Here is a 16,551-nt window from a genome sequence, read left to right on the forward strand (position 1 = left end):
TTTTATGCTGATCTGCCGAGGGGGTAAATGCAGCTGCCTTGCCCACAATACCATCTATACCTTCTTGGTGCCCTAACCCGATGTTACTAACTGGTACAGGGCTTTCGTTTGGCCTGGAACATGCAGTATTACCACAATGAACAGACAAAAGATTACCCAGCCTAGAAACCTCGGCTGTCATAAAATCTAATTTGTCCACCAGAGGTTTAACAAGTGAAACAAACTTGGCCTCAATAATACTGATCAGACTATCAAGTTGCTCAGAGTTCAAGTTGGTGACACAGGCCTCCGTTACAGTCCCCATATTGCGGACAATAGTCTTAGATATAGGAACAGTTTTTTTCTTGACGTTGGACCCCCCGTACTTGAGCAGTGATTTCCTGCACGCCCTAACTTCTCTCTTCGCCTTAATAGACCGCTCAGGAGTATTAATCAAGGCAACCGGTGATAGTTCCACAGACTGTTCTGGGATCTCATTAATTACCTCCGGTAACTCCATAGTAGGGACAGGTGTACCCACAGACACTGCCTCGGGAGCACTGGCAGCACCAGAAACCAATGCACCATCAACAACAGGGGGAGAAGGAAATGGCGCAGGTAAAGGTGAACTCCCACGCCCCAAAGATTTCCTCCGCTCATTGTTAATTTGATTTACCACTTTAACGAGGTAATTATCTAAAGTAGCCAGCTGTTTCGCCATTGCAAAGCCAATTACAGGGAGGGATAATTTCCACTTAACACGTAACACCAACCGCAATTATATCACCTGGCTAGGCACCTCCGCTTCCAGTCCTCTAGTCGGATGCAACCAAGGGGAGAGGCCCGACCCGGCCTCCTCTGGCCCCGGACGGCCACAGACGGCCCGCCCTCTGCCCGGGCTAAGCCCGGCGCCGCCCGCGCGCGTCCCGCAACGCGGGAGGCGTACCGAGTTCTTAAGGCGCCTCCAGGCGCGGTGATGCCGTCAATACTGTGCGCCGGCCCCTGGGACTGCTGGGGCTGCTGGTCAATGTAGTACAGCCGTTCCCCTCACGGCGCTCCGGTAAAATGCAAATGAACTGCCGTTCCCCTCACGGCGTGCGTCGAGTACGGGCCCCCATACTCATTCTGTATCTGTCTCGATATGTCTGGTATCACTGCTATTGAAGGGATACCATGAGATCTGGTATAGATGGCAGATGATTGTACCTCTTGGGGTACAGTTTTCACTATTGGGGGAGCTATCCCCATTGGCAAGCAGATTGTTAACATTCTGTATTTTTCTTGAGGGCCTGTGTGTGGGAACACTGCCTCTAACTGTGCTATTACTGAGGTATCCAGAAAGGCATTTGCTCATGTTTAGTGGGCATTTCACCCATGACTGCTTTCAGTGCTTGTGGTGTTATTTTATATGCAGTTGCTTGTATTTGTCCTGCTGGTATAACCATGTTAGTTCATTATGAGAACACTCACACTTAAAACTTTACAGAAATATGACACGGTTGATTACTTCTTTGCCGGTAGCAGACTTACATCTTCTACACATTGTGGAAGCAGTGTGTAGCCCGCTATGACCGGCCAAGTGGCACTGTTTCTGCCGAGTGGGCCGAGTCCCACTTTATCCGTTGTGTGTGGGAGGGCGTCTTTAAACCAGTTTGAAGTTCCACTCACTTACCAGGAGCACATAATGTCCTCTTATGGACAATATTCTTCTGGTATTTCATCTTTAGTGTAAACATTAAATGTTTTTGTGCATGCATCTGCTGGTGGGAATGTAACCCATGAATGGAATACCTCTGTCCTGTATGACTTCTATGCCTCAGTCATGTAGCTAACATTCCCACATAATGCTGTTTCTCCAAAGTCTGCTAGTTTTAAAGTGAGTGCATTGCTGACATTTTATGAAATGTTTGCAGCAGGGAAAGGAGAACAAGAAGATGCTATATTCGCACGTAATGCTGCCGCAATTTCTTCAGTCATTGTTTAAAGAGTTTGAAGGAAACTGAGATAAGGGTTTACATACAATAGGGAACTATTTATCCTTCAAGCTTGAATAAACCTACAGCCAATAAATAGGATATGCCTAATCTGCCGTGGTGAATTTTCCCTTCGCACTCCAGACATCTCTGGGTATATGTGAGTAGGGGTCTCTGAGAAAAGCACAACTGAACTACTCAGATTTGATCAATAAATAAGAACCAAACCAATGTTTACGGTGCCATGTTGTGTAGTTCCTATAAATCTATATAGGATCTGCGTGTTTAGACAACATAAACTGTGGGAATGGTGTTCAGACTGATTCTAGACACCCCCACTGGGTATGTTCGGCTGTATAGCAGCTAGCTCACAGTGCCACTGTAAACTCCTCTTAGCAAGGAGAGAATAGTTCCTGGCAACTATTGATAATGACGACCCTGTCCCATCAGGGATCGTAGAAACAGTACAGTACTTTTCGCTCAATCACTCGTGCTTACTTTGTCTCTGAGAAATACACAGAATAAACGATGGGCACATTTTCAATAAGCATTTTTTGAGCCAGCGTCATTCTAGTGTAAAATAGGTGTGCTGAAACAGCCATAAGACAGATACAGATATAAATGATTATAAGCACCAACAGAGTAAATGGATGGTAGATTCCTACCACAGTGCTAAAACAATGAGTATAGGCAGGTATATAAATACATGACAGGAGGTACATGTAGTAAGTAATAATGCGTACTATGATGCAACCCTAAGTTTACCTATCATCTATGTAGGCATAGAACCAATAATCCCCCTAGGCTAAAGCCAACCCCATTACCTGGTGTGAGAGCATGAAGGAACCCGACTTATCCCTAGCGAGATGTCCATCTTGAGACCGTCAGACCATTGCATGCTGGAGTGTCTGCGTGCAGGCACCTCACCATCTCGCGTCAGTGTGTCAGAATGGAAATGTTTTGTCCTCTGCCCGCCCCAGCAAATATATAGTGTTTATATACACAAAAAGGTACCCTCAGGGGTTCTACCTTGCTGTGTCACGTCAGCCGAGGATGACGAAAGGGATGACCCTTATACATAGTGATTAGGCAGAAGATGGTAATCCTGCTGTGATACTGAGAATCGTCATGCATAATAAATGAGGCTAATTATCTGGGAAAAACTCAAACTTTTACCTAGTTAGGTGCTGCATAGATGTTAATACCAAAAACTGTTATGAAGTACAATGGCAGGAAAAATGTAGGTCAAAGGTTTGGTGACTACCCAGGTCTATACTGGGGTACATTATAAAACATAAGACAATGAGAAGGAAGAATGGACTACCTTGGCTTGAACCCAGAACCACTGAAAGAAAGCCAAGGGTCCATTGGCTAACCTCCTTTTTGAGCTGGGGGACATAAGCTTTTAGAGAACTCTTTCTCTGCAAATGCCCAGCTTTTCAATACCAACAGGATCTTCCCTGGACCCTTGTGTCTTGGTAGAGTGACTTCCTCCTTTTTAAACTGTACAACCTGGAACTTTGCACATTTTTCCAACTGTCTTTCTGGAGAACTGAATGAGACTGGGATCTATGTCACAGAAACATTTCTGGAAGTCAGATAGCCATTGCCTTGCTGAAGGAGAAGTCCAAACATAGAGGACTACATCAGGACTGACACCAAGCATCATCCTGTCAACATTGAGTCTGTTCCCAGGAAGGCCTCAGAGCTTTCCAACCTTTAACAATGACTGCAATGGACCCTACTCTTTGGGCAAGCTGCAAGCTGGAATCTAAAGCGGGGCTCAATGATGCAGGTTTCTAGTCGACATTTCATCGGCAATCTCCTTTACCATCGTATTTAGAAACATTTGTGGAGATAAACTTTCCACCGTGTCAAACCTAGACCTGAATCCATCCGGCAATCCATAATGGTGCAATTCAGTTTTGGCTTTTAGCTGGTCTACTGCAATCAGATGACCACAGTTGGCGCTTTGTGCTTTTTTGGGCGCTATTTTTATTTCAAACTTTAAAAATTCATATCCCCGGTTCTACTTTTGGAAATTTGTCCTTTTGGCATCAACTTATTTATTAAAATGTACTCTATATTTCTAAGTTGGTCTGGGACTTTTCTCGTGTTATGTTTTCAATTTATTACTGTTTGCGTACTACATAAATACTTTACACATTGCCTCTAAGTTAAGCTTGACTGCTTTGTGAGAAGCTTCAAGAGGGTTGGATAGGATTATTTTAGTGAGTTTTGTGGTTCACCCTGAAAATGATTAAGATTATTTGAGGTATTAGTTGAAAGGGGTGAGAATCCACCTCAATTTCTTACAGGGACTCATCCCTATCCCACCACTCTGTCATAATGATACCCTTGTGTAGTCCGTCTCCTTCCAGATCGCCAGTTGCAGAGCAGATTTCTCAGTTGGTCCCAGTGCGCTCTGAATTTTCTGGGTCATTGGCAATGCAGCAGCCAATTTAAGCCTTCCAGGAGGTCATGCTGCAGATATTTGCCAGTCTTCCTGCTCCTTTGGGTGTGCCTCTGTCCCCAAGGATCTGCAGCCCCCCCCCGCCACAGTTGGACCTGAGTATGGATCCCCCAGCTAACCCAAGGGAGTCAGATGGGACAGTTTTGGGTTCTTTACCAGCACCAGTATAGACTTCCACCTTGACTCAACAGAATGCTTTGGTCCCTCCCTCACAGACACCAGTCCTGACACCTCTGGCACTGAGGAGGATCCTTTCGGCATTTCAATGTCTGACCCAAACTGATTTCAGCATGATCCCAACTTATGTCACGCTAAAGAAATTACTAATGCACAACTAGCCACCAGACAACCTGGTTTCAATCCTATGCCCATAGAATCAGCCTTTGGTGACACGTTCGCTCTTATGATTCTGTTCAAAGCTTGCCACCATCCATAGATTATAATGAGGGGGTAAATCGTCCCCATCATCATCATGATGACAATCTGTACATGAACTTACAAGAGGCCAGAGTGCTTTATACTTCCCCTGATACAGGGTTAAATTTACAATTAAAATCTCCAACAGGAGATGTGGCATCCATCCCACAATGATGGCCATCGGATGAGCGTCCGACCAACATCATGATAAGGCCCTCATTACCTATCAGAGCATTTGCCCAGATATGTCAATAACTTTGCAGATATAGTAAGCAGGATGCATCAACAAGCACACAAGTGGGATATGAATCCCTGAGTACTTCAGCCATACTTTCATAAAAGGAGAACACCCAAAGTTGATTTGTTCTCCAAAGACAAAAATGCAACATGCCTTAGCTTTGCCCATGGACTGTGGATGAGGGTATCTGGAGGTAATGCACAATGGATGAACTGGTAAGGGATATGATATGTTTAAAAGTCATGGACATCTACATGGAAAAGCATGGAAAAGTATAATCTGTTGCCCCAAGGCGGGCAAGACAACCATGTTATTTGTTGCTTCTGCAAATGGCTGTTAATCCCCACAAAAAACTGATCATACCAGACCTTTTGACTCTGCATCATGGTCAGCTGAGACCACCCCAGCCTCAGGTGCCAAATCTAGGTTCATGTCTCTGAGTTCTTACAGATTTGATACTTAAAATTACCACAGGAGTATACGCAAATTCAGCAAGAAGCACAAAAGCAAACTTCCATTTAGCTGCATAAGACGCATGCGTAAAGACTTGTTCATTACTGTATAAACAAACAATATCCTGCACTGATGATTACAGAAGTACTATTTGATACTGCACCTTCAAAAAGCTGGATTCATTTACAGTACTAAATGGTGAATGGTTCTGTAGAGTATTTGCCCTGGTCCATTTTGGGTGTTGGAGGAGTAACAAAATATTGAGACAGAAAGCTCTTTTTCTTGAAAGAAACCTTCCAACACCTGATTTCAACATTAGATTTTAGGTGTATGCAGAACTTTTAAATCTACAACACTACAACCTACAATCAATATTTAATTACAATGTAATCTTCTGTCTTATTCAAGATGATAGGTGTCACTAATATTTACTTTTCTTTCAGCCCCTGAAATTTTGGAAGGACATGGAGCTATTCCTCAAACAGATGTGTGGGCTGTCGGTGTTACAGCTTTTATAATGTGAGTCTCCTGTGAGGTTTTGCGTAACTAGAATGCTCTTTAGTTTAAATGCCTTTTTCATAATCATTTCTAGTATTGTATGCTCATTTTTATAATACAAAATGCAGTGCAAAAAGGACAGCAGCTTATTTTACACCAAGTAGATAAAATAGATGAAAAACCAAACCGAGAATAGAAATTTCATTGCAAGACCGGAGGCTACCATTATGCAAATACTTTTATTTGCTGCCCAACATGCAGCCCTTTAAAGAATGTTAACACATCACAATAAATAGAACATTGACAACATCATAAGTAGACTGAGCGGGCTCCTAACTTCCTCTTTTGTTCACTGCTCCTGACACAGCTAAGTACACTTTTCTTTCGTATGGCATTACATATTCTTGTCTGTATTTATGATCTTAATACTTTAATACAGCTCACCAATGAAGGATAATACTAGTTATAGTGCGGAATCTTGTCCTACTTTATTTTCTTTTTGCTTGTACTTAATAACAAGTTTTTCCTTTGCAGCTCGCCATCCTCCCCTTTCCAATTTATGGCGGGGAGTGGCTTGTCTCTTCTTTTCCCTTCCGATCAATCTCCGATCCCACGAAGGGTCAGGTAAGTGCTTCTAATTAGCCCCTGCCGGTAATCGGCATTCATTTTAATGCGAACGCGTCTCATTTAACTATCGAGCGCGTCCACCTGATTCTTTCACCATGTATGTTGCCCACTCAAAAATCTGTTATTGTTTATCTTTTTATGATGATATTGTTTTTTCTCTTCAGTTTGTTTTATTACATATTACAATCATTATACTTTTCACTATACAGTGTTTCTTTGGTTTTTTTATCAGATTACAATGTTTAGGAGCCTCAGGTACACAACATGGCATTCCAGTGTCATCGCAGCCCAAGAGGAAGTTAGGAGCCTGCTCTCTCTACTTATGATGTTGTCAATGTTCTATTTATTGTGATGTGTTAACATTCTTTAAAGGGCTGCATGTTGGGCAGCAAATAAAAGTATTTGCATAATGTTAGCCTCCGTTTGTCTTTATTAAATGACGATTCTCCAATTATTATGCAGAGAGAATCTTGATTTCATTAAAGACAAGTCAAACCTAATGAAATTGGCCCTTCCTATAAAACAATAAGAAAGGAAAAGTCATTGCTTATATAATAGCACACAGTTTCAGTGTACCGTTTCAACACCTCCAGTAGGTGCCCAGCTACCTCAACTATAATTACTATGGGAACCCAGGTGATTGAAACACGTGGGAATAAATATTTGCTTAACATTGAAGGGCCAGTTCATTTGTAAACATGCTGATGTTAATGGAAGAACTGGAAACGTGTGGAGTTCAGGATTGAGCTTTCTCTGTCAGTAATTGCTGTGGCTGCCTTGAGCAAAATGGTTAAGCTAATTTGGCTGTTTGTTATATATTTGTTCAGGGAGTTTCATGCTGTTTAGAGACCAGATACTTTATGCCCCTGATAAAGTTTCACCCGCAAAATCTGGAGGAATGCTCAATGGCATAGATAGATCACTCTACATTCAGCAGTCAAGTAATACGATACCCTGATGGGTTATGTTCACGCTATACAAAACTTCTCAAATAAATGAATAAATAAAATAGATATTGAAAAGAGTGTACTAAAAAGGAGCCAAGTGCAGTGCTTAATTTGTAAAAGAATGAGTACCGGAGCCTAAAGGTCTGCGGAGAAGCCTACGGCCAGAGCTCATAAAGGTCGGTGCACCAAATACAAAGGATGCAATGTTTTGAATCCACCTCATGACGCTTTAATCTACTACCAATCCCTCCATGCCTCTTTAGCTCACTCTTGCAGGGTCCTGATCTCTCTCTTTATGAAGGGTTTCCTCTCTCAGTTTTCTCTTTCTTTCAGCTTTGTGTGTTTTCCCTCTCTTGGTCTCTGTAAATGTCTGATACGCAAAATAAGTGCCTGTCCCCAAAAATGAGAGCCGGTGGGCCCCACTGGCAACCACAGGCTCAGTTAATCACTGGGATAGAAGTGAGAGATTTTGATAAAATGCTACGTGATAGAGTCACAGCATATCATTTACAGGCTATGGACAATATATCTTTTGAAAGTGCACCACTTAAAGGGTTGAATTCTGACTTGGGAAAATTACTCGTCATTAAAATGGAATGCCTAGGTCACATATCCCACACTATGAATGATACTGCTCATCAGGTATTTCTGTGGGCATTTAAACACTTCAGAAAGGCTCATTTAGATATTGATGTGTGTCAAATGGAAATTATATAGGTAGTCCATTCGGTCAAACTGTCCATCAGTAATACGTTAATGATATTTTTGGACCTGCTGGGACATTTAAAGATCACCAGTGCTAGTAGTTCTTGTACCATTTTAGAATTTCAATTACAGACAGAACTTGTGGGGTCGGGTGGTTATCGTACATACAGCTCATTCACTCATGTTGAGCACCTACTTAGCTCTGACAATGGGTGGAAGCTAATGATTATTTAGTCATTTAGTTCTTGACTTGACATTGGTTGATTTCTGTCAAAGCTGTAGTGAGATGATGAGATGATGGCTTAACTGTGGCTGCACCCATTCCACGTCTGATACAGCCAGACTACATGTCAAAAAGTTACATAGCATCACTGAGGTCAGGATTCAAAGCTACCCACAGAGTTGATCAAAACTAACCAATATTAATACTGGAAATAAGTGAAAAACATACACAAGCACTGTCATTTATGTATGTGCTGTGCAGAAATGTTATACAAGCATTACATCAGACTCATTGCAGTGATAGCTCTGCTACTTTCTTACGTAAAGTGTTCACTCATTTATAATGTGTTTGACCTCCTTTTGTTCCCAGGTTAAGTGCTGACTATCCATTTTGCCAGGATGTGCCGAGTGAGTTGGAGAAAGCGATCAAGCAAGGGAAAATTAAGTTCAATAAGTGTTATGCTGGCTTGTCAGGAGGAGCAGTGTCCTTTCTGCAGAGCGCGCTGTGGGCCAATGCATGGTAAGGGATTAAACATGTAATTTTTACCCATGTTTAGGATACCGGCACACCATACTTGTGTACAACAAAAACACAGTGGTTCCTTGGATGCTCATGTAATACAAAATGATAAATAGTGTAGGTATTCTTTAAAAAATAACCAACATAACATGTATATGCCTAATTATAACTGTTGAAAGTGGCCAGGCTGGTGCACACTGTCTGCTACGAGAATTTTGCATCTATTGAATACAAATCTGCAGTGCTTAGTTAGAAGGTTCAATAAAGGTGCAGCTAAAAAGCAGTGTACAAAATCGATTCACTGAATTTAAATGAAATGAAACAATTAGCTTGATTTATATTGATTTTGTTTTCATTTTTTGTAAAGCCGCCATTGTCAAAAGCTGATTAAAGCTATTTATCATTTCTCACTGATTGAAAAGTATTTGTGCTATTTTATAGATTTTCTTAATCAAATTATCCAACAAAAAAGGTTTGTAGTCAAGACCATCAATATAGAAAAAATGTTTTGTAGTACGAAAATTCGTATAAAAGTGATCTTAATTCAGGCTTCAATCTAGTATTTCGGAGGCTTTCGAAGGTTTGAAGGTTCATGGAAAGTTATTAACATTTAGTGCTTTAAATGGGCCGGTGCTGTCCATTACCCAATACCTACACCTCTTTGCTCCTGAAAGGGGCAGGTACGCTCCCCCTCTAATCAAACATGTACTCTTAAATGGAAATCTAGAAGTGCAGATACTCACAATTTAAACACTTTCAACATTTTCCAAATTGTAGGATTTGTAACTAAGGAGGGCTCAAGTTGGGCGGTCTCAGAGTAGTCTGTCCACCAACTCTACCACATTCCATCACAAATGTGATGGAGTACCCTGACCACAAAATTTATCATCCACCTGATCTGTTTAGTGTTGGGTGCAATCTCATGTTTTCCCAGGCAAAGCCCCAGCTGAAAGAAACGTTGCCTACTACCAAATATGTTGGACAGTTGATGTCCCCAAAAAAGATGGACTTTCTGAGATACAACACCATTTCATAAAATTGGGTGTCCAGGTGTGTTGATTGAAAGTGGTATGCCTATCCGTCACCAGTTCTGCTAGCAACTTCATGAAGAAGTTGAGCATCGTTGGTTCTAGTATAGAACCTTGTAGTGTTCAGTAGTGGACTGCCTTTCACCCTTGAAAATGCATAAGTATAGAATAGACAAGGGTACCTCACAGTTCTGCTTGGTCCCTCATCCGTTTTCCATTCTATGGACTAACAGTCATGTGCCCCTGCCATAATTGTCACCAACCCCCTGCAGGAGTGAACTGTTTTGGTGCTGTGACATGAAGAGAAACTAGATTGGAAAGATTTAGAGCTTATAATGTGGGCTTCAAGTTGCCATTAAATCAACTTCTCAGTCATTTTTACTTCTACGATCTGTAGTCCAGATTGTGAGGGGTTTATGTGAGGGCATACTGGCTAGAAACATTATTTCTAGTCACACGTTGACCCAACTATAGTTTTGTCCTTAGAATGGAAAATAACATGCAAACCTAGAATTTCCAGGTCCAAATCCACATGTAGAATATGTATATTTATGATCACTGAAAAAAACTAAGATTAAAGGGATGTTCTAGTTAGGGGAACTTTCAGTTAAACCATGTTTTAAACTAAAACTAGTGAATTTCAGTTGTTTTGTTAGTTATCTCAAGTAATTAGAACCCATGCCCTAAAGTAACTCTAACTGACGCCGTCATGATACACTGCTTCTGTAAACATTTCTCCTCATTACACCTGCCCCAAGGAGGCGTAAGGTTTTGGCGCAAATCCTTGTCTACAAATGTTAGTAGATAGCAAAGTGCATCAAAACCGATGGATGGCTGCATGGCAACAGCAAAGTACCACCCATGGAATGCCTCCTTGATGCAAAGTAGTGCGAAGTAACACACAGCGCAACTTTGCATTACTTTGACAAACTTTTTAATGTGAATCCTAGCTTGTGGTGGGTAGTAAATCTCAACCCAAATATATGTGCTAGGTCAGAGTCACAAAAGTGACGCACACCCAGCCAAAGTTTTAGTGAATCTAGGCCCACTTTTTGAGCAGTCGCTGTTAGACTCTCATGCCCTTTTCTCCTGATAACTTTACAACACCCTCCATCCGCATATCTCATACCTAATTTCATTCCTTTTTAGTACCCTCTTTTCATTCTCTCCTGTACATACATCCTTGTGTCTGCTTCCTCACACACACATGCACCTACTTGACAGTAAGCACTGCCTTTTAAATTGGTAAAATGTAGACAGTTGTGTACCTCCTTCACACACTTTCAAATAGAATCTCATTTACAATTAGCACAGCTGACTGGTCATCAAATTCTTGGTCTCTCTGCAGATTGCATAAAGCAACATACATTCTGATCCCTTTTATGACCCACTGACCAGCACTGTGAGAAATTCTCTCTGCCTTCGTCTTGATCTCAACAGGTCTCAATTGTGGAACATTATAAACACCCACAGACAACGCGCAATCACACAGATGTAAACTGTGAAAAGTCATAATTATATACTATACACAGGTAATATGCAGCATGAAAACAACTACAGAAACACAACACAACAGCATGAAAAGATCACACACTCATAGGGAATTCAAGAGTAGGTAAAAAGTGAGATGTGAAAGGGAGCATCATCACTGTTCCCAGAAGAGGTCAGTATCTGTTTTTCTTGGCTGCAGCTGCCAATTGGTAGTGGGTAACAAGGGGGGGCCACAAGGGTGGGCCAGGACAAGTTCAGATGGAGCACCTGAACCTCCAAATCCACTCCAGGAACTCAACTATATGTGGCTGTGGTTTGGTTTAGTTCTTAAAGCTAGCAAGGAACTGAATACCAGCCCAGAGCCTTCGCTAGGTATTTTGTATTGTATTGTGAGATGCTGAATGTGTCTGATGTGGAGCCTTATAGAAACAAGTAGAAAAGTTTCAAAAGTGCTACTGTGAAGGCCCAGTATAAGGTGCCACTGGCTAGCCACCCTCCTTCCGCACTGCTAAATTTGGATTTAAAAACCCAAGCTCATTTTGAGGCATTCCTTAGCTCTGGGTACCGATTACTCATTACACAAGCAATGCCGATAGTGTTAACAATCTTCGAAAGGAATTACATTAATGACCTGTTGAGTATGCAGAACTCTAACACCTTTTAAATGCAATAACAAGGCCAAACTCACAATTGTGGCTGCATGTGGACCTTTGATGACAGGGTTATGTCGTTAAATATCTCCTCAGCAGTTGCTGTGTGGGCATTGTGTGCTCAAGCTACAAATGTTACGCTACATCCTTTTGTGCTCACCATTGATACTGTTCACTAGCTGGTGAGTGCCTGTACTTTAGATCTGACTAGCAATCTACTGTGGTTAATGAATCTGAATTGAGATTTTCTCTGAGTTGTTAGGTAAGTACTTAGAAAGAAATGGGGGCATTGATAGGCGAGGTAGCCGCTTGTCCTCAGTGGTCTAGAAGATTTTAAGAGCCAAGGACTGGATATTTTAAAATGAGACATTTAGAGAACTTTAAGGAATCTGCTGTTCAGGCGATGCTTTGCACAGATAAATCTTAGCACAGAGGTTTCTCCTGGCCTATACCACCAGATCTCTTGGCTCCTGGCTCCCTCTGGGCAGTGAATGCTCTCCCAGCACCCTTGGACTGCAGTAAGATTGAGAACCTTTCTGTTCTCTCCTCGAAGCAATCCTGGATGGTGGGATGAACTGTTGTAAGGAGAGGCTGTGTTTCACCGCCACACACCAACGCTCCTAAACTGTGATGAAAGACCCACATGGACATCAACCCTGAACCCGGCAGCATCAGTGAACTATTAGAATTTGTGCACAGGTTTTCTGCACATGTGTGTCATCCTTGCAAGACCATTTATTAAGTAGGTGACGGTACTATAAAAAATATAAATAAGAAGTGTGAGGGGAAAACATTCTTGTATAACAGAGATGTAGAGCACTGCGATAAAACAAGCATCTGCATATCTACTCTAGGGCAAGGTGTGCAGTAAACTGAAATGTTCCATTTTTTTTATCTCCATCTTGGGCAAATGTCTTCCTCTCCTTTCACGGTTTCCTTTGCCACTGTCTTTCAGGGGGAGACCCTCAGCCTCGGATTGCCTTCAGTCGCCTTGGCTACAGGAAGCAGGCATGGCTACCATGCAGCAAGTTGCACATGTGTTCCTGACCACGAAACTAAGGGGCTTTCTAAAGGACCGCAGCAGGAAAACTCCCATCTGCTGAAAGGAGCATTATCAAAACACTCTAAACAAATTTCTTGGGTACAGACCCTGCCAACTGTTTTTAACAAAGTACTATAAACTTTTAGAATACAGGTGACTTCTTTGGTCTTTGAACAAAACAGAAAGTAAGTAACCAGACGACAATTTAGTTTTAAAATAACACAAATTTTATGCTATTTTATTGTTTTCAACACTGTATTTTTCAAAGTATGTAAACTGTCATCCCTCACCTGCTCCAAATCATGGCACTTTGCGTTATTTAGCTGGTAGGCAGTTGGTACATGAACTAAAAATGAGATGTATGTCCTATTAAAATAGTCATTTTATTTTGTGTTAACATATCAGCCATGTACAACCTTCCTCAAATCATATGCTTGTGGTTCTTGGTATGAACAAATACCATTGCCCCTGACATATTCTTTAAAACTGGTAATTCATAATGCCTATTTTAAGGGATTATTTGCAGCAGAGGTTCACCCTTAGACATCTAGGACCCACGGGGCAAAAAGGAGATAAATCTTTTGCATTTTAATGGGGTACTCAAAACTTTAAAGGCCCATGTCTACTGCACCAGGGTGACCTCCAGTGCCACATTCTACTTTAAACACTTTGGAAGGCTGTGTCTAACACAGGGTAGGATTTATATCCTGTAGCCCTTGGATATCCCATCTGCCTTATTACGTCACGTGCACAATAGAGTACGCTCTCCTTCACTTTGATTCTAAGGGCCTAGTATAATTAGGACCCCGGCTCAGCTCTTCCCTGGAATTCACTGGTTTGCCAACCTGTAGTTTTCAGGACATGTCACGTACACCTTCTTCCACTACTCATATCGAGTATTGCTTCTTTGTTAAATAAATCATAGCACCAAATTTACAGAAAGAAGTTGCAACTGTTAATAAATAGCTATAATTCTGTCCTCACTGAAAATGATAAACTGCTGGTACAACAATATAAGCATAAAGAAGGGGATGCAGTGTTTTAGCCTCACTGGTGAGTCTCAGCACAAGTTGGGATCCCTAGAATCTCTTACACAACATTTTATAGGTTTATAAGTGGTTCACAGCCTTCGTCTTTTGATTTTGCACATGTAATTTGAACTGTCCGGCAAGCTTGCGTGTCTAAGTTTTCTTATATATTTTTGAGTATGTAGACATATATTAAAAAAATGTAAATAAGTTGGAGATCTGAAGAAATGGTAACCTGGTCAGTGGTACATTTCTAGAACCATTGAAAAGGTGAAAGCGTCCGAATTGTGCTGTAAAATAAAATCAGAGTGTTTTGTGGGAATTTTCGATTGTACTTCATAATATTTGTAATCAATACTGCTTTAATGTAATTTTTGTTTTGTTGACATTATGTGGCTGGAGCAACTGCAATTTCAATTTATTGTAATATGCTGTCATGTAACCTTTAAACTAATTAAAAACAGTTGAAGAAAGAAAACTGCTACATTGGTAATTTCTAGGCCTCATCATTTTGGTTACCTTATTTTGGTGTACATCCAAATCTCCATGCGCCCACCACTTGTTAATTCAGCACTGCCTTGATATTTCACATTTAATTTTTTCAGGGTCGGTAACATGCGTTACAAATGATATTTAAGAGGCTCCTCCGAAAAAGCCCTATAAGAAAATACTTTGTTAAAACAAACACACTTGTTATAACGCACTTTATGATTTTTTTCTAGACCCTGAGAAAAGATGTTAATTCTTGTCAAACTGCTCTTAGTTATTGACCTCTGAAAGGATTAATTAAAGGAGCAAGCCAATGAATGATGTCACAATAGATCGCAAAATCGGTATTCGCACAAAATATCAAATATCAAGATGCAGAAATATCAACTTGTAAATAATGTGATGCACTAATAGTGTGCATTAATATAGTTTACCTTTAAATCAATATACTTGTCATTAATATTGACGTCTAAAATATCTGTTGTTTACATTGTTTAAAAAAAAAAGATTTTTGAGTTTTAAACATTGATATTAACAACATATATATTTTTGTAAACAGTTTTTATTAGAAACAAAAGCAGCAATAAAGACGAACATCTTTACCTAAGCTGTCGATGTACTAAGAGATTACAGCATTATCTTCCTTATCATTAATCCAGCAGAAGCCCACGGTAGCATAATCCAACAATTACAGGACAATCCAAGGTGGGTCGCTTATATGTTCTCGGGTCAGGAAATTCAACCAACGCATAACTAGTGCTGATTGCCCACAATGTGCGCCGTGATCTCATCCACATCCTCCTCCAACACCAGGAGTCTTTCAGTTCAACTGTCGGAGGGACACATCTCTCCCCCTACACTTATTCCAGCGCCCCCACTTGTGATCCCATTTACGTGGACATCCCCTGCCTTTATAAACTGTTTTTTCGGTGATCATGGCATGGTCCATATCTTTTTCCCAATCTCTCAGCCATGGTAAGGTGTCTACGCCCCACTTCTGAGTTATATTTTGTTCCACACCATCGTGGCCCACGATTGCTCGGCTTGCGTGAGGTCCGTAGCCTCCCAGATATTGAGAAGACACAGTGTGGGAGTTGGGAGGATGGACTTGTCACACGTCCTAGTCAGTTGTCTGGTCACGTCCGTCCAGTATTGCTGTATGTGAGGACAGCCCCATAAGATATGCAGGAATGTTCCTGTTTGGTTACAGTGTCGGAGGCAAAGAGCATCGGGTTGCCTACTTAATCGGTGTAGTAGGGTGGCATCAAAATATACTCGATGAAGAATTTTAAGCTGCACCAGGCAAAGTCGCATCGGGATGGCGACCTCTCGGGGTGAGGATAACGCTCCTAGCCAGTCTTCATCGGCTAGTTCTCCCAAGTAACCCTTTCCAAGACGCCCTCAGCTTCAACATTGGATTGACTCGATTATTGATCAATTTCCTATATGTGAGAGAGACGGCCTTTCGGGTCATAGGATCCAGCAAGAGCCGGTCCTCCAAGGGAGAAGAGTCCGGAAGGGGGGTATCCCCAGGGAGGGCAGAGTCAATAGCATGACTGATTTGGAGGTAGCGAAATTTCTCCGTCGGTGCTAGCTGGTACTTAGTTTGGAGGTCTGAAAACGACGCCTGCTTGCCCTTGACCCACAAATCGCTCACTGTGGAGATCCCTATCATATCCCATTTATCAAATCCTGCACAGGCGCTAAGCCATCCCAGGTTATCCGGTTCCCATAGAGGGGTAGCATTCGTGAGGCGCCCCAGCCAGCCCAT

General features: G+C 41.6%; 1 protein-coding gene across 25 annotated transcripts in view; it reads left to right on the top strand.

Annotated features, from left to right (window-relative positions):
• Nucleotides 1-14,772, top strand: part of OBSCN (obscurin, cytoskeletal calmodulin and titin-interacting RhoGEF) — a 1,809,553-nt gene extending 1,794,781 nt beyond the window's left edge. For all 25 annotated transcript variants that reach the window (XM_085628811.1, XM_085628818.1, XM_085628815.1 and 22 more), the window contains 3 exons: nucleotides 5,977-6,052; nucleotides 8,903-9,052; nucleotides 13,177-14,772. In XM_085628811.1, coding sequence (XP_085484937.1) covers nucleotides 5,977-6,052; nucleotides 8,903-9,052; nucleotides 13,177-13,324 — 374 coding nt within the window. In that variant the 3' untranslated portion in view covers nucleotides 13,325-14,772. The remainder of the gene's footprint in view (nucleotides 1-5,976; nucleotides 6,053-8,902; nucleotides 9,053-13,176) is intronic.
• The last annotated feature ends 1,779 nt before the right edge of the window (nucleotides 14,773-16,551 follow it).

The sequence above is a fragment of the Triturus cristatus genome, chromosome 10 (genome assembly GCF_964204655.1).
Source record: "Triturus cristatus chromosome 10, aTriCri1.1, whole genome shotgun sequence".
Classification (NCBI taxonomy): Eukaryota; Metazoa; Chordata; class Amphibia; order Caudata; family Salamandridae; genus Triturus; species Triturus cristatus.